This window comes from Sus scrofa, chromosome 1 (genome assembly GCF_054392235.1).
Source record: "Sus scrofa isolate SSC_HxYL_T2T_F1_AM1 chromosome 1, Sscrofa_HxYL_maternal_Yorkshire_Landrace_v2.0, whole genome shotgun sequence".
NCBI lineage: Eukaryota > Metazoa > Chordata > Mammalia > Artiodactyla > Suidae > Sus > Sus scrofa.
The window spans coordinates 64,087,922-64,111,992 of NC_139383.1; the positions used below are offsets into that span (position 1 = coordinate 64,087,922).

At 39.2% G+C, this 24,071-nt stretch overlaps 1 protein-coding gene across 4 annotated transcripts in view; it reads right to left on the minus strand.

Moving 5' to 3' along the window:
• GPR63 (G protein-coupled receptor 63) overlaps positions 1–21,934 on the minus strand; it is a 121,568-nt gene extending 99,634 nt beyond the window's left edge. For all 4 annotated transcript variants that reach the window (XM_084960882.1, XM_003353265.5, XM_013992707.3 and 1 more), the window contains exon 1: positions 21,680–21,934. In XM_084960882.1, coding sequence (XP_084817008.1) covers positions 21,680–21,891 — 212 coding nt within the window. In that variant the 5' untranslated portion in view covers positions 21,892–21,934. The remainder of the gene's footprint in view (positions 1–21,679) is intronic.
• Positions 21,935–24,071: the final 2,137 nt, after the last annotated feature.

Sequence of the window (24,071 nt, forward strand, 5' to 3'; positions counted from 1 at the left end):
TGTCCATCAGCTGGTGAATGGATAGACAAAATGGACTTCAGACATACTTTGGAGGTATTGCATGCTTGGTTCCAGACCACCACAATAAATTTTAATGAGTATCACAGTAAAGAGAATCACAAAGACTTTTTAGTTTCCTAGTGCATATAAAAGTTATGTTTACCTTATCCTGTAGTCTATTAAGTGTGAAAGAGGGTTACATCTAAAAAAACAATGTACATGCATTAACTAAAAAATACTTTATTGCTAAAAGAATGCTAACGATCGTCTGACAATGAAGGGTTGCCACAAAACTTCGATTTGTAAAAACACAATATTTATGAAGCTCAATAAAGTGAGTGCAATAGAACAAGGTATGTCTGTATATCCCTACAATGAAATACTGTTTGGCAATAAAAAAGTAATAATATACTGATACATGCTATGTCATGGATGAACCTCAAAATGTTATGGTAAGCAAAAGAAATTAGTCACAAGAAATCACATGTTATGTAATTCCACTTATATGAAATGCACAGAAAAGGCAATAATAGAGGGGCAGAAACTAGATCACTAGATGCCTGGGACTAGGGATGAGATGGGGAATTAACTATAAATTGGCATAACAGATCTTACTGGGAGAGAGAAAATGTTCTAAAACTCATTATGGTGACAGTTGTGTCACTCGGTAAAATTACCAAACTGTACACTTGAAATGGCTGAATTTTATGATATGTTAAATATATCTCCTACTAGAGCTGTTAACAAAATGGAACCAACCTAAAGGTTCACGTTAAGTAAAGAGAATAACTATGCTCTTTATGTAATACAATGCTGTGTAGCCATTAAAATTGCATTCAGAGTATTTAATAATGACACAATATGATGTGAGCATTTTGAGTGAAGAAAATAGACTACAGAGCTATATATACAACATGCTCTTGATGTGCTTTTTCAAGTTCTTAAAAGGGATTGGAAGGAAACACATCAAAATATTAACAAAGGTTTCTGACCAGTAGGACTATCAGTGATACATTTTTTTTTTTACTTTTCTGTAATTTCCAAATATTCTAAAACGAGTGGTTTTCTTATATTCAAAAAAAAATCTTCTTGAAGAATATTTTCATATATTATAAATAATACATTAACATTTCTTTTCAATGATAAGACATATTCCTTTAAAAAAAAATCTATTCCTTATGAGGAAGCAAAACAAGCATTCTCTTGCCTATCTCAACATACCTATTGTCCATGGGTAGAACAGAAGACAGATTTTAAAAATTTGGAAAATGGTGTCAAGAGTTACTCAAATGTCTCTTATCCTTTAGGAACCCTCCAAACCTTCCCACACTGTTGGTGGGAATGTAAATTGGTACATCCACCATGGAAAACAGTATGGAAGATCCTCATAAAACTAAAAATAGAGTTGCTCTAAGTCCAGCAATCCCACTTCTGGGCATAGTATCTGGACAAAACTATAATTCAAAAAGATACATGCACCCCTATGTATACTGCAGTACTATTTGCAACAGTCAAAACATAGAAACAACCTAAATGTCCATCAACAGATGACTGGATAAATAAGATACACATAATGGAAAACTAGTCATTAAAAAAGTATGAAATCAGGCCATTTGCAGCAACATGGATGGACCTAGAAATTATACTAAATGAAGTAGGTCAGAAAGAGAAAGACAAATACCATATGATATCACTTATATGTGAAATCTAAAATATAACACAAATAAACGTAGCTACAAAACAGAAACAGACTCACAGATATAGAGAACAGACTTGTGGTTGCCAACGGGTGGGGGGTAGGGGAGAGATGGACTGGGAGTTTAGGATTGGTAGAAACACGTTATTATATACAGAAGGGATAAACATCAAGGTCCCTATAGCACAGGGAACTACATTCAACAGCTAATGATAAGCCAAAATAGAAAAGAATATTTTAAAAGCAATGTATATGTATGTATAACTGAATCACTTTGCTGAACAGCAGAAATTATCACAATGTAAATCAACTATACTTCCATTAAATTTTTTTTAATGTCCCTTATCCTTTAGGCAAGTGTTACTGTTATTATGCAAGAAATGTACTCTCATTGGTAAAGGGCATAAGAGACTTATGAGTAGAGTAGAATTTTGTTATCCCTTAAAGCACAAAATTTAAATATGGTAATTTATTCGTCACTACATTTAAAAGTACCCCATATTTCCTCCATTTATCTACTAATCTAAAAAAACAGTGCCTAGGAGTTCCTGCCATAGCACAGTGGGTTAGTCCCACTGCAGCGGCTTGGGTCACTGCAGAGGCACAGGTTCAATCCCCTGGCCCAGTGCAGTAGGTTAAAAGGATCTGGCAATTTATGCTGCAGCTGTGGCTCAGATTCAATCTCTGACCCAGGAACTTCAATACCTCGTGGGTGGGCCATAAAATTTAAAAAATTAAAAAATAAACAAAAAAACAGTGTCTTCTTTTTCACATTTCTCTCTAGATCACCTTTCTGTTTCCCCACAAACATCCCTTGGGAATCTGCAATTTTAAAGAAAAAAAAAAAAAAAACCTTTATTTTTGTTTGCTTTCATGCTATTCTACAAATGTTTTGGGTTTTTGCTTTTTTAATCCAGCTTTAGAGTTATCTGAATTTCTGAGTACAGCTCAGCTTTCCACTCCACTTTTTAAAACTGTTCCCTGAATAAACTCTGTAACTCATCTGACCTCATACACCTTTCAATGTGAGGGTTAGACATTTAATTTTTCTTTAATTAGCACAAGGTTAGCACAACAAAATTTCCACGGCCTTAAAATAAGTTTACCTAGTCAACACTAAATGTTTCCACCATCATACTGTATTTCTTCTAAAAATGTTGCCACACTCTTCTCCCCTGCCTCTTATTGAGAAATGACTTTGGCATGTTCCTTGGAGGGAATCAAAAGGCATTCAAGGGCAAAATAAACATCTTATTGAGCACTTCCATGCCCTTCCTCCAGGCACCCACTGTGTCCACTTCACAGTGGGTATCATTTACTTACTATGTGTCATTGGGCAGGTTACTTAATTTCTCAGTTCGTCAGGTTCCTCCTCAGAAAAATGAAGATGACCATGGTGCACCTTAGTTCCTGAAGCTGTGGTGGGGCCTTGTTAAATGAGACAGCATGTGTGAGATACTAGCACATAGTTAGTGCACCATCCTTATGAGCCTGCAGTTCTACTTAGGCCAGAAAAGAAAACCATGTTCTCCCAACACCAGCACTTCAGTGACATTGACTATTCTACTCCATCACCATTGCAAATGACTATTTTCCATATCTCATCCAAACTCAATTTAAACTCTCACATAGAAATTCTGTTAAGGAACTACTGACCAAAACCACCTGTCCTGGCTGGGTAGGATAACCACTTGCATAAGTCGTCTCACAACAGGAGGTCACAATAAGGAACATGGAACTGACAAGCTGCTGCCAAAGTGGAAGAATCTGGGAGGGGCCAAAAGGAGGGAAGACGTCAGCCTCATAATACATTCTGCCAACCTCCCAGAAAGCCTCACGCTGGAAACCATCTTGCCTGAGAGATGCATGCCATCAGGAAGGGCCCCAAATTGGACCAAATATGGCCATGAGCAAGACGATTGGCCAGACACAACCCAAAAGGCTAACTCCACAAATATAAAACCTAAGACTGCATGCCATGAGACACAGCAGTTCTCCTGGGTTCCCTTACCCTGCTGTTCTCCACCTGAGCATCCCTTTCCAATAAATTTTTTTGCTTTGTCAGTATGCATGTCTCCTTTGACAATTCATTTGTATGTGCTGGACAAGAAAGAGCCCACTCCTAGGCCCTGGAAGGGGTCCCCTCTGGAAACAACTCTGCACTGTGATTTTTACGTGACACCTTTGTCTTCCTCCGACCTTCCCCACTCCAGCGTCTACCACTTTTATTTAAGAAAAGTGACTTCTAACAGTCTCTTCAAAACAAAACAGACGCAACTACTCTTTGTTCTGTCTTTGCTTCAAACATGATTAAGTCTATATAGTTCTTCCTTGACCTAGAAACAGTCTACTACAACTGTGCCCAGTTTATTCCTCTATCTCCAGGTACAACTGTTGTATAGCTTCCTTGTTTTTCAGAACAACACTTTGTTGCTGACTGTTACTGTGCCTGTGAGCTCCAGCCAAGTCAATTCGACAGAAATGTTCAGGGTATATCCATGTGCCAGGTAATGTGCTAGCTGTTGGAGATTTATGTGACATGCTATTAAAAACAAATAGAATATACACACACACACACACGTATGTATGTATATACACACACACATATGTATGTATGTATATACACACACATATGTATGTATGTATATATACACACACATATATGCTTATACCATGGCCTCCTCTTTCTTCCTACACACTGGGCAATGACACTGCCTGAGATGATTCAAGCACCTCTTGGTATAAGACGGTCTGTAAGATTTCCTACCTCACCACCTTACTATTCCACCCCACCAGCATCAACTGGACACATCTTCTTCTATGGTATAATAGAAATGTCACAGAACGTGGTTTGGAAGACCTTAATGATATCACCAGAGACTTCAAAAAATCTCTTGAGTGTGTATTTGTATATACAAGAGTCAAATATATACACATCTTTAAAAATATATATCTTCATATATCTTTAAAAATATATATCTTAATTTTATATATATCTTTCTAAAAGATGCTAAAATCCTTGCCCCCTGGCTCCTGTAAATATAATTCATTACCATAGCAAATTCCAATAATGAACATAAGGGAAAACATGGAATTACTAAATATTTTCATAAGTGGGAAGCTAGAAAATAATGCAAGAGAAAGAGCACAGAATTAAAAATCATTATGCTCTTGGCTTGCCATTTCAAACTAGCATTGCAGAAGAGCAGCAATGACTAATCTGCAGAAATAATGGCAATTCTGTTTTGACCTTGATTCACTGCCATGATCAAAATAATTCTGTTTAACTTGAGAAGATTCCGAAAAATCTAAAGGTCATACTTAAAATACTCAGAGTTTAAAAATTTATGAAAACTTTAGCTTTAATATTCAAAGTGGCCACCAAATAAAGACAAAGGGAATGTCAACAGAATCATATGCCAACTAGGAGTTCCCACCGTGGCTCAGCAGTTAACAAACCCGACGAGCAACCATGAGGACGTGGGTTTAATCCCTGGCCTCGCTAAGTGGGTTAAGGATCTGGCATTGCCATGAGCTGTGGTGTAGGTCACAGACATGGCCCAGATCTGGCTATGCTGTGGCTGTGGCATTGGCTGGCAGCTCCAGCTCCGATTAGACCCCTAGCCTGGGAACCTCCATATGCTGTGGGTATGGCCCTAAAAAGACAAAAGAACAAAAAGAAAAAAAAAAAGAATCATATCCCAACTAAAATTACCTTCACTTGCATACCTTGCTCTGATACTCAGTCTTTCACTGTGCTATCCATGTTATAAATCTCTGACAAATATTTTTCAACTTAAACACTTCATGCATTTCCTTCCTCTAAAAAAATAGTTATTAGTAGTTCCCAGTGTGGTTCAGTCGGTTAGTTTCCGTCACGATGCAGGTTTGATCCCCAGCCTCACTCAGTGGGTTAAGGATCCAGTGTTGCTACAAGCTGCAGCATAGGTTGCAGATGCCACTGGGATCCGGTGTGGCTATAGCTGTGGGTAGTCTGGAAACTGCAGCTCCAATTAGACCCTAGTCCATGAACTTCCAGATGCCACAGGTTCAGCTGTAAAAAGAAAAAAAAAGTTTTTAAGCATGTGCTCTAAGCTGGTTTCTGATTCAGCATGGCATACAACAAAAACAGAAGTTTATCTCCTGATCTTATGTAACTCTCAAGTCTAATGGGGAGACCCACTGTGAGGGTTAATTTTACATGTCAACTTCACTAAGACACAGGGTGCTTGGATTAAACATAATTTCTTGGTGTGTCTGTGGTGGTGTTTCTAGATGAGATTAGCATTTGAATTAGTAGACTGAGTAACACAGACTGCCCTCCCCAAAGTGAGTGGATATCAACCAATCTATTGAATACCTAAATAAATCAAAAAGGTGGAAAAAGGAGGAATTCCCTGTTTGAGATGGAACTTCAATCCTCTACCCTCAAATGGTTCTCACACCAAAGGCCTTTCACTTCTCAGAACTACATCCTCAGCTTTCTTGGGTCTCCAATGCAAATGGCCCACTGGGAGACTTTGCAGCCTCCATAATCACATGAGCCAATTCATTATAATAAACCAAATGTATTTCCTATTGGTTCCCTTTCTCTGGAGAACACTGACTCATAGCTAACATACATACAAAGTAACCACTGGATTATACCTTGTTGCACATGCTGTGAAGAAAAACTCAGGATGCCCTAAGAGTAGAAAACAGAAAATAAGATTCCTCATTTATTGTCCATATTATCTTACAACATTGTCTAAATGTCATGCTCTATGGTAGTATGAAATTACCCACTAAGGAGTTCCCGTCATGGCGCAGTGGTTAACGAATCCGACTAGGAACCATGAGGTTGCGGGTTCGGTCCCTGCCCTTGCTCAGTGGGTTAACGATCCGGCGTTGCCATGAGCTGTGGTGTAGGTTGCAGACGTGGCTCGGATCCCGAGTTGCTGTGGCTCTGGCGTAGGCCGGTGGCTACAGCTCCGATTCAACCCCTAGCCTGGGAACCTCCATATGCCGCAGGAGCGGCCCAAGAAATAGCAACAATAACAACAACAACAACAACAACAACAACAAAAAAAAAAAAAAAAAAAAGAAATTACCCACTAAGAAAATCCAAAAGTACTAAGCTGAAGACTAGTACAGGCATACCTTGTTTTATCATGCTTTGCTTTTTTTTTTTTTTAATTTTTTTATTACAGTTGATTTAATGTTCTGTCAATTGGAAGTTCCCATTGTGGTTCAGTGGTAATGAGACCAACTAGTATCCATATGGATGCGGGTTAGATCCCTAGCCTTGCTCAGTGGGTTAAGGATCTGGTATTGCCATGAACTGTGTTGTATGCAGGTCGCAGACGCAGCCTTGATCCTGTGTGGCTGTGGCCGTGGTATAGGCTGGCAGGTATAGCTCTGATTCGACCTCTAGCCAGGGAACTTCCATATGCTGCAGGTGTAGCCCTAAAAAGCAGAAGAAAAAAAAAGTTCTGTCAATTATTTTTTGCATATATTGCATTTTTTACAAGTTGAAGGTTTGTGGCAACCCTGCATCTAGGAAGTCTATCGGCACAGTTTTTCCAACAGCATTCACTCACTTTGTGTCTTTGACTCAAATTTTGGTAATTCTGGTAATATCTCAGACTTTTAAATTATCATATATAATTAAATTATACATGTTATATACAAAACATGATATTTGCTATGGTGATCTGCAATCAGTCATCTTTTTTATTTTTGGCATTATCTATGGCATATGGAAGTTCCCAAGTCAGGGAATGAATCCAAGCTGCAGCATACGCCACAGCTGCAGCAATGTCGGATCCTCATCACACTGCACCACAGCAGAAACTCCTTGAAATCAGTGATCTCTGATGTTACTTGCTATGACTTGGTCAAGGCTCAAATGATAATTAGCATTTTTTAGTAATAAAGTATTTTTTAAGTTACGTATGTTGTTTTTCAAGACTGATGTTGCATACTTAACAGACTACAGTATAGTGTAAACATAACTTTTATATGCACTGGGAAACCAAAAAGTCCATGACTTGATTTATTTTAGTATTCACTTAATTGCAGTGATCTAGAACTGAACCTACAATATTTCTAAGGTATGCCTGTATATTTTGATTTTGAAGTTATAGTTTATTTTGCATTTTGTTTTATTTTTTTAATGGGAGAAAGTAGATCAGAGGGAATAAGAGGTAAAATAAAATAGTAAATAAATGGCTAAAAGCAGGACGCTTTCACTGTAGGAATAAGTATAATTTTATAAAAAAGCATGTGATCCTGCAAAGGTCTTCTAAAACCTCATTGTTGAGAAATATTTTCAAATTCAAGAAAATGTTTCTTGAAATCTCACCAGCTGAAGGACTCTCTACTAAATCCTGCCATAAAGCAGAGTTCATGAATAAAAATTATTATCTCCCTTAATATAACATTATTTCCATTTCTATCATGTCTACATTTTAATTTTCAATCTAGTTTTCTGTGCATCCAATAATTGCAAAGGATTGCCCTAAGTAAAAAGGGTTACATAACTACCATTCTAAATTCAAGGTACTACATGTCACCTCCTAACACCCACCCTACTCCCCACCTACAAATCATGCCTTAGCAAAGAAATTTTTATAGAAAACCTGCAATATTCACTTTGAATCTTTATAAATGAAAAAAAAAAACTCAAGTTGATAAAATGGCTATATTCTAAACACCAAAGAACAATTCCTCACTATGCATCATAAAATCACAAGGGAAAAGGAATTTGGGGTGAAGTTGTGATGTTGTTTGTTACTAGGTTTCCCCCTGACAGTGCCCAGTGATGCTGCCATTCAGTCCTCTGGTCCTCTGCTCAAAGATCAAAGCATCAGTAAAGCTTTGCAAATTCATGAAATGCTGATTCAACTGACAAGTGGGTGGTAAGACCAAGGACCCATAGGGAATTCACTTGCCCACTGTCAACTGTACACATAATAGTCAGAATTGCAATTCCTAGATTTCCTCCTGCACCAAAAAAAAGGGGAAGGAAGAACACTAAATATTGCTGTATAAACATTACTGCTTATACATATGTGGAGTTCTTCCAGTTTTATTATACTTCGTCCACGCCTAGTACTCATTTGATTTCCCCTAGCAAACAGAGCTTATGAAAGAGTGATAACCAGAAAGTGGTGCAAGTGTGTATACATGTGGGTGTATGCAATATAGATTCCATATGGCAAGAACCACTGTACCAGAATGGCTCAAATGCAGACTTTGCCTAACGGCTGATAAAACAAACATGAAAATTCTTCTTATATGCAGATTATTTACTACACTGGAATCGAGCAGACTAAGAATTTAACATAGATTTGGGAGGGAGTATTTAGTAAAATGTTCATTCCAAGTCTCAAGTTGTATCAAACAAAAAGAAAATGTCCTTCCTACAAGGGCCACAAACCAAATGGATGCTTTATGTTATGTAATGTGGCTTTTCATATGAGCCTTCCCTTCCTATCCACTAAAAAACAAATTACCAGAAAGATCTTTTCCTGGAACTTAATTCCAACCTAAAATGTAGATATTAGCAAAGACTTTATCAGAATGAGATTCTATTATATAAGCCTCGTTCATTTCTATTCTGGTGATTCCTTATGCATGATGAGAAAAATTAGTATGACAAAAAGACTTTAAAACTAAGAATGCAAAAGAAAAATTATTTAGTGAAAAGCACAGACAATACTCAAGGCTTAGTTTTATGACCTGATGAATGAAATAATTACCCAAAGGTAATCAAATTAATTGCTTTAGTCTTTTTTTGTATTTGAGTTCATTTTACCTCTAAGTTTTTTTTAATAGCTAATCCACAGTAACTGAGTATAAAAATATAAATGCTGAGGTTCTCAAACTCTTTGCATTTTAGCTGTTCATCAAACCAAGGCTGTATCCACATAGGTATACCATATACGGTTAAAGGGAAAAAAATTAAGTATACTGTAATAACAAAGAGAAAAACTGAACATTTCTTGAAATGTTTACCAAGACATATATAACCATTTGAAATAAGCACAGAATAATTACTCCTTTTCAAAGGCGAACTACCCTGCAATCTGCCATCTTTAACTTGCTTTGGAGATTATAAATAAGGGCAATGAAGACCAAAGGTAACTTTCCTCACTACCATTTTAAAGGTAAAGCACAGAAACCTGATGCAATAGAAAAATAAATGTAACTGACAGTGACTTTCAAGCTTAAAGATATAACCAGATGTAACTGAATAGTTTAAAATAAGATGCCTGGGAGTTCCTATTGTGGCACAGCAGAAATCCAACTAGTATCCAGTTTGATCCCTGGCCTTGCTCAGTGAGTTAAGGATCTGGCATTGCCCTGAGCTGTGGTGTAGGTCGCAGATGTGGCTTGGATCCTGAATTGCTGTGGCTGTGGTGTGGGCCAGCAGCCGTAGCTCTGCTTAGACCCCTATCCTGGGGACTTCCATATGCCACAGGTGCAGCCCTAAAAAGCAAAAATAAAAAAAAAAATAAGATGCGTGTACTAACTCCCTGAAGAACAAAATATAAAACTAAATACTAAATGTGTAAACAAGATGAAGTTTAGGGCCTAGGAAGAGAAAGTGCTGATACAATATACCATACAGAAATTCAAAATGTATCAGCAGAGAAAAATGATAAATTATAAAATTGGAATTAAAAGATAAAAAAGAAAAGTAAGTATTTTGCTCTCTTAGCTTGACGTTTTAGTGTCTGCATTTTCAGAAGATCCCAAGAGCAAGCAGAACTTCAAAGAGTTAATTTGCTATATGAAAGGTGAACAAAGAAACTCCAAAACTCTCTTTTGTCTCCATGCCAAAAGAGACAGCAAATCGAAAACTGTGGGTCTTGAATCTAGTGCTAGATAGATAAGGGAAAATAACTGCCCCAAGGGATTTGTAACCACAAACTAGCCCTGAGATAAAAAGTAAAAATTTAAAAAAACCCTTAAGCAGAAATCTGATTTAAATGTGCCTGAGTCAATAGAGTGCCCAAGCTAGCAGTAAAAAAAGCAAAATAGATCTCCCCTATGGAGGAACTCAACTCCAACCCAGACCTGAAAGAATTACCACCCATAATGTTCTAAGGAAAGTGAACAGCTCATAGACAAAAAAAAAAATCACAAAACCTTGGTGAGTCATTAAGAGCATCTTCTCACTGTGCCCTCACATGGCCTTTCCTCTCTGCATGTGTAAAAGGAAGAAAGGTATCTCTGTGTCTCTTCCTCTTCCTATATGGACACCAGTCTTATGAGATTAAGGCCTCACTTCTATGACCTCATTTAACTTTAATGACCTCCTTATAAACTCTATCTCCAAATACAATCATATGGGTGGTTAGGGCTTCAACATAACGAATTTGGAGGGACACAATTCAGCCTAAAGCAGAAGGCAAAGATACTGATTAACTTTAGACTAGATTAAGATTAATATGCTTAGTAGAACTGTCTCTGTAGCCACTAAAAGAACAGATATAAGGCTTATAGCCAGTCTACTAACCCTCAAAATAAAAAGAACAGTAAAAAAGGGGGAAAGAGAATCAATCAATCAAAAAGAAGGCAACAAAGGAGAGTAGAAAGAGAAAAAGTAGAATAGAAAATACTTCATAATTCGATAATAAATGAATCTGAATATATCAGTCTTCATTCTTAACATAAAAAGAGTAAAGCCTCCAGTTAAAAGCAAAGAGGCAGCTGTATGCATTTACAAAAGACACATGTTAAAACATAAGAACATAAATCCAACTTGAAAGTCAGAGCAGAGAAAGATATATCAAGCCAATCAAAACCTATAGAGAACCCTGTATTGCTTCATTAATATCAAAGAAAAAAAAACATTAAGTCAGCACTATTAGAGATTTAGAAGGGAATTACACATAATAAGAGGTTCAATTTGCCATAGTATATTTAATAATTTAATCTAAAGCACCTAATAACAAATCTCAAATATGTAAAGTGAAAGGTTGAATATCAAGATGAAATTGAGAAATCCATTATTATAATTTCTCAGTAACTGAACAATCAAGCAGACAAAATCATTAAAAATAAAAAAGATTTTAAAAGTACAATTAAATTTCATCTTATGAAAACATATTGAACACTGCACCCAGAACTGTAGAATACACATTATATTCAAGCTACACGTGGAACTTCTATTAAAAAGAAAATATTTGCCCCAGCACATGACGCTAAACTCAAAAAGCATTAAAGGCTGGTATGTCAGAGACCATGTATTTCAACCATATTACAAGTAGGCTGAAAATCAGCAACAACAGCAAACTCTGTTTGGAAATTAAGTTCTCGGAGTTCCCATCATGGTGCAGTGGAAACGAACCTGACTAGGTACCATGAGGATGTGGTTCTATCCCTGCCCTCACTCAGTGGGTTAAGTAAGGATCTGACATTGCCGTGAGCTGTGGTGTAGGTAACAGACGATGCCACTCGGATCCCATGTTGCTATGGCACAGGGCTGTGGCTATAGCTCTGACAGCTTTGATTCAACCCCTAGCCTGGGAACCTCCATATGCCACGGGTAGGGCCCTGAAAAGAAAAAAAAAAAAAAGAAAAGAAAAGAAAAGAAAGAAAACACCATTCTCAAGATGGATCTTGGATCCATGAATCAAAGAAACCATAGCAAATATTTAGAACTGTATAACAAAAGCACACTACATAAAAAAATTCTGATAAGCGGCTAATGTGATGATTCAAGGGAAAGTCACTGTCCTCTGATGAGGCAAGATCACAATTAATAAGCTAAGCACCAAACCTAAGAAATTAGAATAATGGCAGAATAAACCAAAAAAAAAAAAGGAAACAAAAGAAGAGCAAAAATGAAATAATCACAAAATAAACATGGAATAGTGACAATCAGCAAAGCCAAAAGTGAAAAGATTGATTGAAAAGATTAAGAGAAATGATACATCTCTCAAGATTGAAGAAGGAAAGAGAGACAAGGAGATAGAGACGGAGCAACAGAGTAAGAGAAATTAGCAGCATCAGGAGTAAAAAAAGAAAAAAAAAGTGGGAATATTAAAGATATGGCAATGATTAAACACATAAAAGAATATCATGGAAAACTTTATGCTTATACTTTATGCTTTTGATATGTCCTTTAACATTAGAATGAATAAATTAAAGAATTCATACAATAAAACACTAAATAGAAATAAAAACTAATTATAGCTATAAACATTGCTGAATTTCAAAAACATAACAGTGAACAAATGAAGCAAACCTAAAAGCACATATATAAAATAATTAAATAAAATTTTACGTAAAGTCCAAAAGTAAACAAAACTAAAGAACATGTTGCTTTAGGTGGGGAACGGATAAACTGAGGGATTCTCAGCAGGTTACACTTTTCAATCTTGATATAGGTCCAAAGTAGTCTATTTCTTTTACCTTACAAATATACTTTATGCACTTCTACATGTACAATGTACTTCACAACCAATATTCTTTAAAAAATATGTAGTAAAATCAAGGAGTTTCTTTTGCGGCTCAGTGGGTCCAGAACCCAACACAACATCCATGAGGATGTGGGTTTGATCCCTGGCCTTGCTCAGTGGGTTAAGGATTCTGCGTTGCTGCAAGCTGCAGTGCAGATCACAGAGGCAGCTCGGAACCCACATTGCTGTGGCTGTGTCATTGGCTGGTAGCTGCAGCTCAGATTCGACCCCTAGCCTGGGAACTTCCATATGCCACAGATGTGAACCTAAAAAGAAAATTTTAAAAATAAAAAAAAAATTAAATGTAATAAAATTAGGTTCAAAAGCATATTCTGAACCTTCCCATGTAAACAGTGAATATCCACAAAATCTCATGGAAAAATGTACCTATTCAGTCTTTACATGCCTGTTATATTCCATGCCAAAATACAAAGATATAGTTCCAGCTGTTTGAGATATTAAAGTGGGAAATGATACTCATCTAAACAAAAAATTCATTCTGAAGTGCTAAAACAGAGGTAAGCACCAGGTACAAAGGAAACAGAGAAACAGAGCATGACTTAGAGAAAGGAGGTTTCACAGAGAAGGCAGTGTCTGAAAGAATAACTGGCCCAGAAAATAAGTTGTGTGTGTGTGTGTTACTTTCTCTTTCCTTTTATGGCCAGCATAAAATTCTAAAAATGAAAAATGTACAGGAAAATATCAATGCTATTCTGCAGTCATTAATGTCATGTTTGACAGCTAAAGATAACTTTAGCCATAAAAATGAAGGAGAAAATTTCTCTCTACATTAAACCTTTAATCCTTAAGTTTTCACTCATGTCCTTTTCCTGGGTTTTGCCGGTTTTATATCCCTAGATTTGTTCCTGGGAGAGACTATATTTTTGTGGTAGCTAGAGAGATACTTATCTGGTTTCAAAAGGTAATTTCTGGCTATGGTGGAGTTTTATATTATAGAGAGAGAAGAAGAAAGTTAAAGATATATAAAATATAGATATATAGATATATAGATATAGACATATACACACACAAAGGACATTAAGAGTCCAGATGTTGGCAGAAAAGGGTAGAAACAGACCATCTTTAAATCCCAGAAATGACGATACAGGAAAAAATATTTATTCACTCTGCCACACAGCAGTTACGTACGCATCGGTACATGTGGCTAGTAGGTCCAATGGTATATAATAAGGAGACTGAAAGTGAAAAAGAGAATTTTCAGGCATACTATCAACTGTTATACTTGTTTAGATGGAAACAGCATTTATAGCTATGACTGGGCACTAATGGATGGTTTAGTGTTGAGACTGGATCTCATAGCTGAGTCTTTATAAGCATCTAGAGTTATTTCATTTGGATAAAGCCCTAGTCACTCAGGTATGGGTTCAAATGCTATCTGACTTGAGTCTTTCATATTATGCTGCCCCAAAAAACTGCAGAAGGGATTCAAGGAAAGCTACAGATCTTACATTGGGACTAATAAAATGCCTTGAGGTCAATGAAAAACATTAAGGCCCTTTGTCCTTATCCCAAAATTCTACTTCTCAGGTTTTAAAGGGAATAACCATAGATGTGTTAAAAACTGAGCATTAAGATATTTACTGCTATATACTAGCAATTATTTTATTAAAGTATAGTTGATTTACAATGTTTCTTCAATTTCTGTTGTACAGCAAAGTGACCCAATCACACACAGTTCCCTGTGCAATTTCTTTAAAAAGGCCTGTGTGGGAGTTCCCCGTTGTGGCGCAGTGGTTAACGAATCCGACTAGGAACCATGAGGTTGCGGGTTTGGTCCCTGCCCTTGCTCAGTGGGTTAACGATCCGGCGTTGCTGTTAGCTGTGGTGTAGGTTGCAGACGCGGCTCGGACCCCGCATTGCTGTGGCTCTGGCGTAGGCTGGTGGCTATGGCTCCAATTAGACCCCTAGCCTGGGAATCTCCATATGCTGAGGGAGTGGCCCCAGAAAAGGCAAAAAGACCAAAAAAAAAAAAAAAAAAAAAAAAAGCCTGTCTGATATTATGGCATATCCCCAATGAAATATGACCTACCCACAGAACAAAACACTATCTACTATAAAATATGTTATAGAAAATCATTCCATGATACAGAATGTGGTTCATCTTTGTATGAAAATTAAAAAGAAATACATATAGGAAGCACCATTTTTAGAAAATGAAATATGATATTTTTCTATATGTATATAAAAATATTTATCAAAATGTTAGCAATAGTTACCTCTAGGAGTAATTATCTTTTCCTTTTTTTGTGTGTGGCTTGTATGGATTTTCTAAATTTTCTATACATATGAATAAAGAATAAAGATTTGAAACCTTACAATAGCAACTATACATGAAATATAGACACAAAAATGAGAAGTTCCCAACATCATCACAACCTTTAAGTAGAAACAAATTTAACCAAGGCCTATTAAGGAAAATGAGGGAACCTTAAATTCAAAACCTATGATATATCATTAAAGAACTCATTAATTCAAAAGAAGGGGAAATGTTTGAAAAGTACTGCTGAGAACAGCGGAAAGGCTTAAAGAACAGACTTTCTGCTAGTGCTAAAGAGTGTGAAACCTTAGAAGATATCACAGTTTGTGCAAAGTTAATCAAAATGGAGCAGGAAGACACTATACTTCACTTATATCCTGGAGGAATTGGAAAAAATAAGCTAAAATGATGAAAAGTAGATTTTACTAGAAGTACACACTTAGGCAAACATTTCTACTTCTGGGAGGCAATGGCTACCATGCCTGGAATTAGCCCCCTTCCACCCCAAATCCCTTTGAATCTTTATCCCAGGACTAACTAAAACCAGGAAGCAGACACCCTCAGCCCGAACTGTACCGAACACCTGGCACAGACAATAACCGATTCTCAGGTAACTTTGAGCTGAAACACTTATATTGATCCAAACTTCAAGTGTCTTTAAATGCCTGCAAATATTCTTTCTCTAAAATTACCTATGCATTTGTTTTTGTTTACAAAAGATAGGAAGAAGTGAACTCATCTTCCTTTAGGAGGTAACAGATACAATAAAGAATCATGCCACTTCTGCACTCCCTCCCCAAGACAAATCCTTAGAAATTCCCACATTAAAAAAAAATTGGGAGTTCCCGTCATGGCACAGCGGAAACAAATCCAACTAGGAACCATAAGGTTGCAGGTTCAATTCTTGCCCTCACTCAGTGGGTTAAAGAGCTGGCATTGCGGTGAGCTGTGGTGTAGTAGACGCAGCTGCTGGTGAGCTGTGGTGTAGCAGACACAGCTCGGATCTGATGTTGCTGTGGCTGTGGCATAAGCCAAGCAGCTATATCAATGATTCAAAAAACAAAAAAATAAAATAAAATAAAATAAAATATTAAATAAAAAAATTTTAATGCCTTAATGATATAGACTGTGCTTCATCAATTGAAAGAAAATAAGTTAACCAAGAAACTTTGGCCAAAAAATCTCAAAGGGGAGTTTGCAGCAGGTTAAGGATGCAGTGTTGTCACTGAAGCAGCTTGGGTCACTTCTGTGGTGTAGGTTCGATCTCTGGCTCGGGAACTTCTGCATGCTGCAGGCATGGCCAAATAAAACAAAACAAAGGTATGTAAAGCTTATAACTACAATAACACATAGCCTTTCAATTAAAAATTATTTAAAGTTGATTAACATATATGCTATGTGATTCGCATGTATATATGCTGGCTGGAATTTTTCTTTTCTTTTTTGCTTTCTAGGGCTGCACCTACAGCATATGAAAGCTCTCAGGCTAGGGGTCAAATCTGAGCTACAGATGCCAGCCACAACTACAGCAATGCGGGATCCACAACCCACTGAGAGAGGCCAGGGATTGAACCCTCATCCTCACAGATACTAGTTGGATTAGTTTCCCCTGAGCCACAGTGGGAACTCTGGCTGGGATGTTTTTGAATCAAAGTTGGGCCTGGGAAGATTATCACTTAAAGGAAATATTGTTAATAACAGTGTTATTATTTTCTTTTTGCTTTTTTTTTTTTAGGCACCCACGGCATATGGAGGTTCCCAGGCTAGATGCTGAATCGCAGCTACAGCTGCTGGCCTACACCACAGCCACAGCAACTTCAGATCTGAGCCGTGTCCGAGACCTATACCACAACTCACAGCAATGCCAGATCCTTAACCCGCTGAGCAAGGGCAGGGATCTAACCTGTCTCCTCAAGGATGCTAGTCAGATTCATTTCCACTGAGCCATGACAGGAACTTCAATACAATGTTATTATTAATTTCAATAAATAACAACTAGATTTCCACATTATTAATTTCAATAGGTGACCATTAAATTACCCTCCTAAATGCTAAATACACTCTTTTGCCCAAGACCTGAAAGCCTATGTTAAAATTCAACCTTCTCAACTCTTCATTACATTTTTAATGAATAAAAATGAGCTTTCCAGTATATTAAGCTAGTTTCATGCTTGAGTTTTCTGAATCTCCTGTCATACAGAAACAAGAACAAATTACTTTTACCAATCCTGTCCATATTTACTGGCACAGAGGCTAAAAGGCACTTTATCCTATGTGTCAAACTCAAAGACTGAAACAGCTTGCTGTCAGCTTCAAAACCATTTTTCACAAGCATGGCATACTGCCTCAAGCCAACTAAACACTAAAGCATGTTGGGCTGCCCACACTGCAAATTATTTGGAATGTACTCCATGTTTTGTGGTTGCAAAAGTACCTATTTTGTGGATTATCCAGTTCAAATCAGGGCCACATCTGACCTTAAAGAGAAAATTCCCAGGAAACCGAAACTATAATTGACCAAGATCCCATCAGTTCTGAAAGTCTGTGATCTCATGCTCACAGTCAAACATTTCAAATGTTATTTTTTTAAAATTGAAGAGACACAATATAAACTCTGTGAAGCATTTACTGTCTGTTTCCAGTAAACACTAAGAACTCATCCTAAATATACACATTATGGTTGGAAAAAAAAGAAAAAGAATTGCTACCTGTAACAAAATAAAGGGCATTTGTAGCAAATACAAACACATTTCTGGTAAATGCTTAGCAGAGGGAAGAAAAACTCAGTCTAAAAAAAAAATCATTCCACTTCTAATTTTCATATACATGCTGAAATATAGCAGCTTCAGCTATGGAACATGATAAGAAATATTCCAAAGCTTCTCTGTAGTAAATGGAACACTGCATCATAGGTATTATTTTTCCAAGTATTAACAAGTACCTCTCTCAAATCAAATACTCGTGGTATCATTTCACAAATCGTAGTACCAAAACTTCCCCAAGATTTGCCTGCCATGCCTTTGAGGTCCACTCTCTTAAGTCCCAGACCTATGGGGAATGCTCTAAAGGTCATTTTTGAAATGTTAAAAGAGGGAGTTTTCCATCATGGCTCAGCAGAAACAAATCCAACTACTATCCATGAGGATGTGGGTTCGATCCCTAGCCTCCTTTAGTGGGTCAGGGATCCAATGTTGCAGTGAGCTGTGATGTAGGCCGCAGATGTGGCTCAGATCCCGCGTGGCTGTGGCACAGGCCAGCAGCTGTAGTTCCCTAGCCTGTGGGATGGGAACTTCCGGATGCCTCAAGCAAAATAAATAAATATATAAATAAATGAAGTGTTAAAAGAAAACTGAAAAAAAAAAAAAAAAAGAAAGGAGTTCCCATCATGGCTCAGTGGTTAAGGAATCCAACTAGGAACCATGAGGTTGCGGGTTTGATCCCTGGCCTCCCTCAGTGGGTTGAGGATCTGGCGTTGCCGTGAGCTGTGGTGTAGGTAGAAGACGCAGCTCGTATCCCGAATTGCTGTGGCTCCGGCGTAGGCTGGTGGCTACAGCTCCGATAAGACCCCTAGCCTGGGAACCTCCATATGCTGCGGGTGCAGCCCTGGAAAAGACTAAAAAAAAAAAAAAAAAAAACAGAAAAGAAAAGAAAACTCGGGAGTTCCCGTCGTGGCGCAGTGGTTAACGAATCCGACTAGGAACCATGAGGTTGCGGGTTCGGTCCCTGCCCTTGCTCAGTGGGTTAACGATACAGCGTTGCCATGAGCTGTGGTGTAGGCCGCAGACGTGGCTCGGATCCTGCGTTGCTGTGGCTCAGGCGTAGGCCGGCAGCGACAGCTCCGATTCGACCCCTAGCCTGGGAACCTCCATATGCTGCTGGAGCGACCCCAGAAAAGGCAAAAAGACAGAAAAAAAAAGAAAACTCTATATTGACAAGCCAAATTTTACCTAGGGAATCTTCTATTAGAGAAGATAAATACTGGAGCTTAAGAAATGTCTGATTCAATCATCTGTTAGTGGAATAATTCAGTCCATTTGAATAAACATGTAGTTAGGATCACTGGCATGTGGCTCCCTGGTCCAAGCCTTGTGTGAGAATAAGAACATGCTAGAAAACACAGTATTTTTTAACTTAACTGATACTGATGAAATTGCTGAACAAATGACAAGCCCTAACAAGAACTATTTTTAGCTTTTGATCTTTCAGACCTGCTGTTCTTAGTGCAGGAGTATTATTGAGTCCCTGAACAGTTTTCCCTTTTACAGACATATAAAGATACATAAACCTATGTATACCCATATCTATAGCTAGATATGGATTTTATACATTTATATATGTATATGTGACATACATTCATATATATGATACACATATATTCAGTTTCAAAAGAATCATTCACAAAATAATCTCAAATCAAATAAATCACATATCAAAAATCAAGGTACTCATTCTAATCCACACAATTCTAGGAACTAAGTCACATCCTCCTTAGAACCCCAAATTCTTACTGAATGCAGTACTTGTTGCCTGGAGTTCAACAAACTTAACGTAAAATAGTAACTGCAGTTATTTAAGCAGATGACTTCCTCGAAGCAAGTTTTTCCCAAGAATGTTCAGTTTGCTGCAAATTTTCAAAAAATGCTTGAGATGGTGAGTTCTTCTATTAAAGTTTCAGTCCTGGTATATTTGACAGCAGAGTGACAAAACTGTAGAAATAAAAACCTATACCCCAAACAAAATGTTATCATATTAATATTTACTCTGGAATAATTTTCTTTCAAACATAAACTGTCTCCTACCATATTCTCTGTCTATTTTGATAGTACATTTTCCCACACTCAGATTATATGACAATTTAAATACTTTCTAACACTTTTTTCTTTTAACAAGCTCCCACTTTTTTTTTCAAAATAATCTGGATGATATATAATCAATTTCATCACTACAATTCTGACTATGTAACACTTCACAAAATATAGGGACTTGTCATCAGCACCTCTGATTTGTCAGCATCAGATAATACAATGTGAATGGAGAAGACAGAAACAGGAATAGACAGGTGTGGTGGAGACTTGGGGGTGTGAGAAAATGAGCTTCCTTCACCCACGGAACACATGAAATAAGAAAACTTAGCCATTTTGTGCAATAAATGTACTTACATACTGGGTTCCATCAAATAATTACACCCACTACATACCTCATCCAGGAGTAAAACTATCTGAAGCAATGTCAGATTATGCAAGAAACATCAGATTTTATTTATGATTCTTAGAAACAGTACTCCTAAAATTAGTAGGAGCCTTCTTTAAGATATAATGAAAACCAAATTCACCAATAAACAAAGAGAAAATCCTACTTTTAAAAAGCATGGTTAAATCCTCATCTTACTTCAATGGGAAAACAAAACAAAAACCAAAAAACATCGCATCCTACTATAGGGATATCTGCCTTTCATAAGTATGAATATGAAGACCAAGACTAAATATTTCATGGGGACTAAAAGATCACTTGGAACATTTAGGTCAGCCCCAGGGGGTAAATTTCAGTAAAAATAAATAAATAAATAAACTGTTGGATTTTGCTGTTGTTTATTTTAGCATCCTCATCCTCCAGGATTGTTTTTTCCTTTAAAAAAAAAAAAAATGTTTCCCAAAAGGGGAGGAGGAGGGAGGACTAAAATCAGTGCAAGGCTGAACACCGACCAAGGCTGAAAGATCCACAGCGCCAAAAGCTTACCCACATGTAAGGCAACCCCTCGTAACTGCTGGAATCGGAAGGAGCCCTCCGACTTGGGCAAATTTCACCCCTCAAAAGTGACGAGCCCACCATGTAAAAGTTCAGGATTCCATCCCCTTCCTCTCACTCCCAATACTTAGCATCTCTAGGGGAGAACCCGGCAGAGAAAAGCCCGGCACTGGGTGCCGACCTGCAGCCGACCAGTTTCCTCGAAGGCCTCGGCGCCCGGGCAGGCAGGGGACAAGGCAGGGGGCGGCAGGAGGCCAGGCGAAGCGGCACCTGGGGGACACCGAGTCCCGGCCGGGCCCCACTGTGCGGTGCTGGCTGCTGAAAGCCCTCTAGTCCGGCTGCACAAATCCTTCCAAAAACCCGAGCTTCTTCAGCTCAACTTCGGTCTAACCAGCCTCTTCCTCCGCCACCCACTCCGCCCAACCGCACACCCTTCCCAGCGCGGCGAATCAAAGCGCTCCCCGCGGGCGGCTACCTGTCCCGAGGGCCGGGGACCCCAACTCTCACCTCATACAAAGGGCTGCGCGCGGGCGCCTGCGGGAGAGCCCAGGGAGCATGGCCCCAGCCAGTGCCTCCCGGAACTTTCCTGACATAGCACTTCTCTCCTCCGCTGCAAAAAACGACGCTTCCAGGCAGAGGGGGAGGAGGCGGAGGTGGCGGTGGCGGTCCAGGCGGCGGCGGCGGTGGCGGCTGGAGCTGGAGCAGAAAGTGAGGAGCATCGCGGACGAGCGCCGCTACCTCCCGATCTGCCGAGGGGTTCCCGCCCCTAGGGTAATCGAGCTCCCTCTTAAAGGCGCCCGCCGCGTTTTAGGACGCGCGGCAAGGGGGAGGTGACAAGGAAGGAGGGAGGGGCCAGCAGAGGCGGAGAGCGTCCAGGGGCCACCACCCAGGCTGCCGCTCTTTCTCTGCCGGGTCTGGTGACCCACCGCCTGGGCAAAAAAAAAAAAGACAAGTGCTGGGATCTGGCACCGGGGGGCCGCCTTCGCCGCGGGCTTGCACCCCATGACGGTTTGAGAACGTCTCCCCTTATGCTCACTGCCCCAGCCCTCCCCCTCCTTTAAGGTCTGTCTCCCCGGCCCCCCGGTGGCAGCGCCTTCGCCGACGCCCCCTAAGCCCGTGCGCGCCGCTGGCGACTGCCCAGTGGAATTGCGTTTCCTCCCGTGTTTCCAGGTTTTCCTTCCTCCATTTCCAACGCAGCGATGAGAGACTCCCCCCAGGTGCGCTGGTGGCGGAGATAACTAAAGACCAGAGGGGGCCCCAGGACTGACCGCTGAAGGTCTCACTTCTGTGTGGCACGGAGACTTACCAAATACCCTGCCCTTTTTTTTTTTTTTTTTTTTTTTTTTTTAACTATATACGCTGTTCTCTTCCAGTGGCCAATGGCCAGTGACCTCCAACTGGACTTCTTGAACCATTGACTTTCATCAACAAAGACCAGCTGTAAAGATCGCCAAGCTGAATTCAGGAAGGCCCCCCACAAAAGATACCACCTTATGATCCTTAAGATCAAAATGATCTTGGGAAATGCAGCTTTCAACGGACAAGCGAGATTGTTTTTACAGCTTTCATCAACCTTTGTGATCACTGCTGAGGGCACAGTGGGGTATGGGCAGCGTTGGAATGCCCAAGACACACAGCATCAGCAGCTATCAACGCTCTGGGAAGAGACCATAGTAACCATGGGACGTGGGCAGCAGAGGACTGTTTTTCTACCTCATGGCTCCAACTCTTGCTTCTTAGTACTGTGGGGCCTCAGCACAATATTGTGTCATCTGTACCCTACAGTGTATTCTGGCTGAGATAGAGCTGGACAAGATTAAGCTCCAGCCTGGGCTCCCAAGAAGGGGGAGTGGGGCATTTGAGGAAGAGGTATTTTCTAATTCACATAGAGGCACTTGCATCAATTGCCTGAGACAACCTCATTTCTTCCTCCCCTGCTACCTGCAACTTTGAAACAAGCCAATGTTGACTTGTGGAAGAAGAGGGCAGGGAGACAATATGCAAAAGGTGGGAGAAACTTCTCTTACCAGACAGAGAGGAAATATGTATTGGGATCTATAAAAGCAGGAGACATGGTCCTGTCTGACCAAACATAAGATGAGAGAGAAGGTTAGCAGTGAGCAAGAGGGAAGATATCTTGGTTTTATGATAAACTCCTGTACAGTCATGATAGTTGGATGTAATAGGTACCTAACCCAAACTGACTTTTGAAAGCCTACAGTGAAGGAGGTTAGAATATATTGGCTCACATGCTTATAAATCCCAAGAGTAGAACTGGCAAATAAATAAATAAATAATAAACCCGCCAGCGTTCCCACTGTGACTTAGCAGGTTAAGGACCTGAAATTGTCTCTGTGAGGATGTGCATTCAATCCCCGGCCTTGCTCAGTGGGTTAAGGATCCCATGTTGTTGTGAGCTTTGGTGTAGGTCGCAGGCACGTCTTGGATCTGGCATTGCCTCAAGCTGCAGCTTCAATTCAACCCCTGGCCTGAGAACTTCCATATGCTGCAGATGTGGCCTTTAAAAAAAAAAAAACAGTGCTTTTTAAAATCCTTTTTATCCTTCAGGGCCTCAAAGAGTGTTAGGACTCAGTTTCTCTTTAAATAGTAGTTGTGCTTTCATTGCACTGGTTTTATTTTCTCTAATCAGGGCCTAGGGCTTTCTTCCACTTCCAGCCTCCTTAACAATTGGTCTTATGAACAAGAAAGCAGGCCAGGGAATGAGTCTCATTGGACTCACTTAGATCCTGTGCCCTTCTCTGAATTAACCATTACAACCATGGATTGAAATACCACTGACAGGTCACATTTGCCTATGTCTGAGAAAGTTCAAGGAAGGTAGCTTTCATGCCCACCACCCAATACCCACCCAAACCACATGGACTGAGCAGGAAAGAGG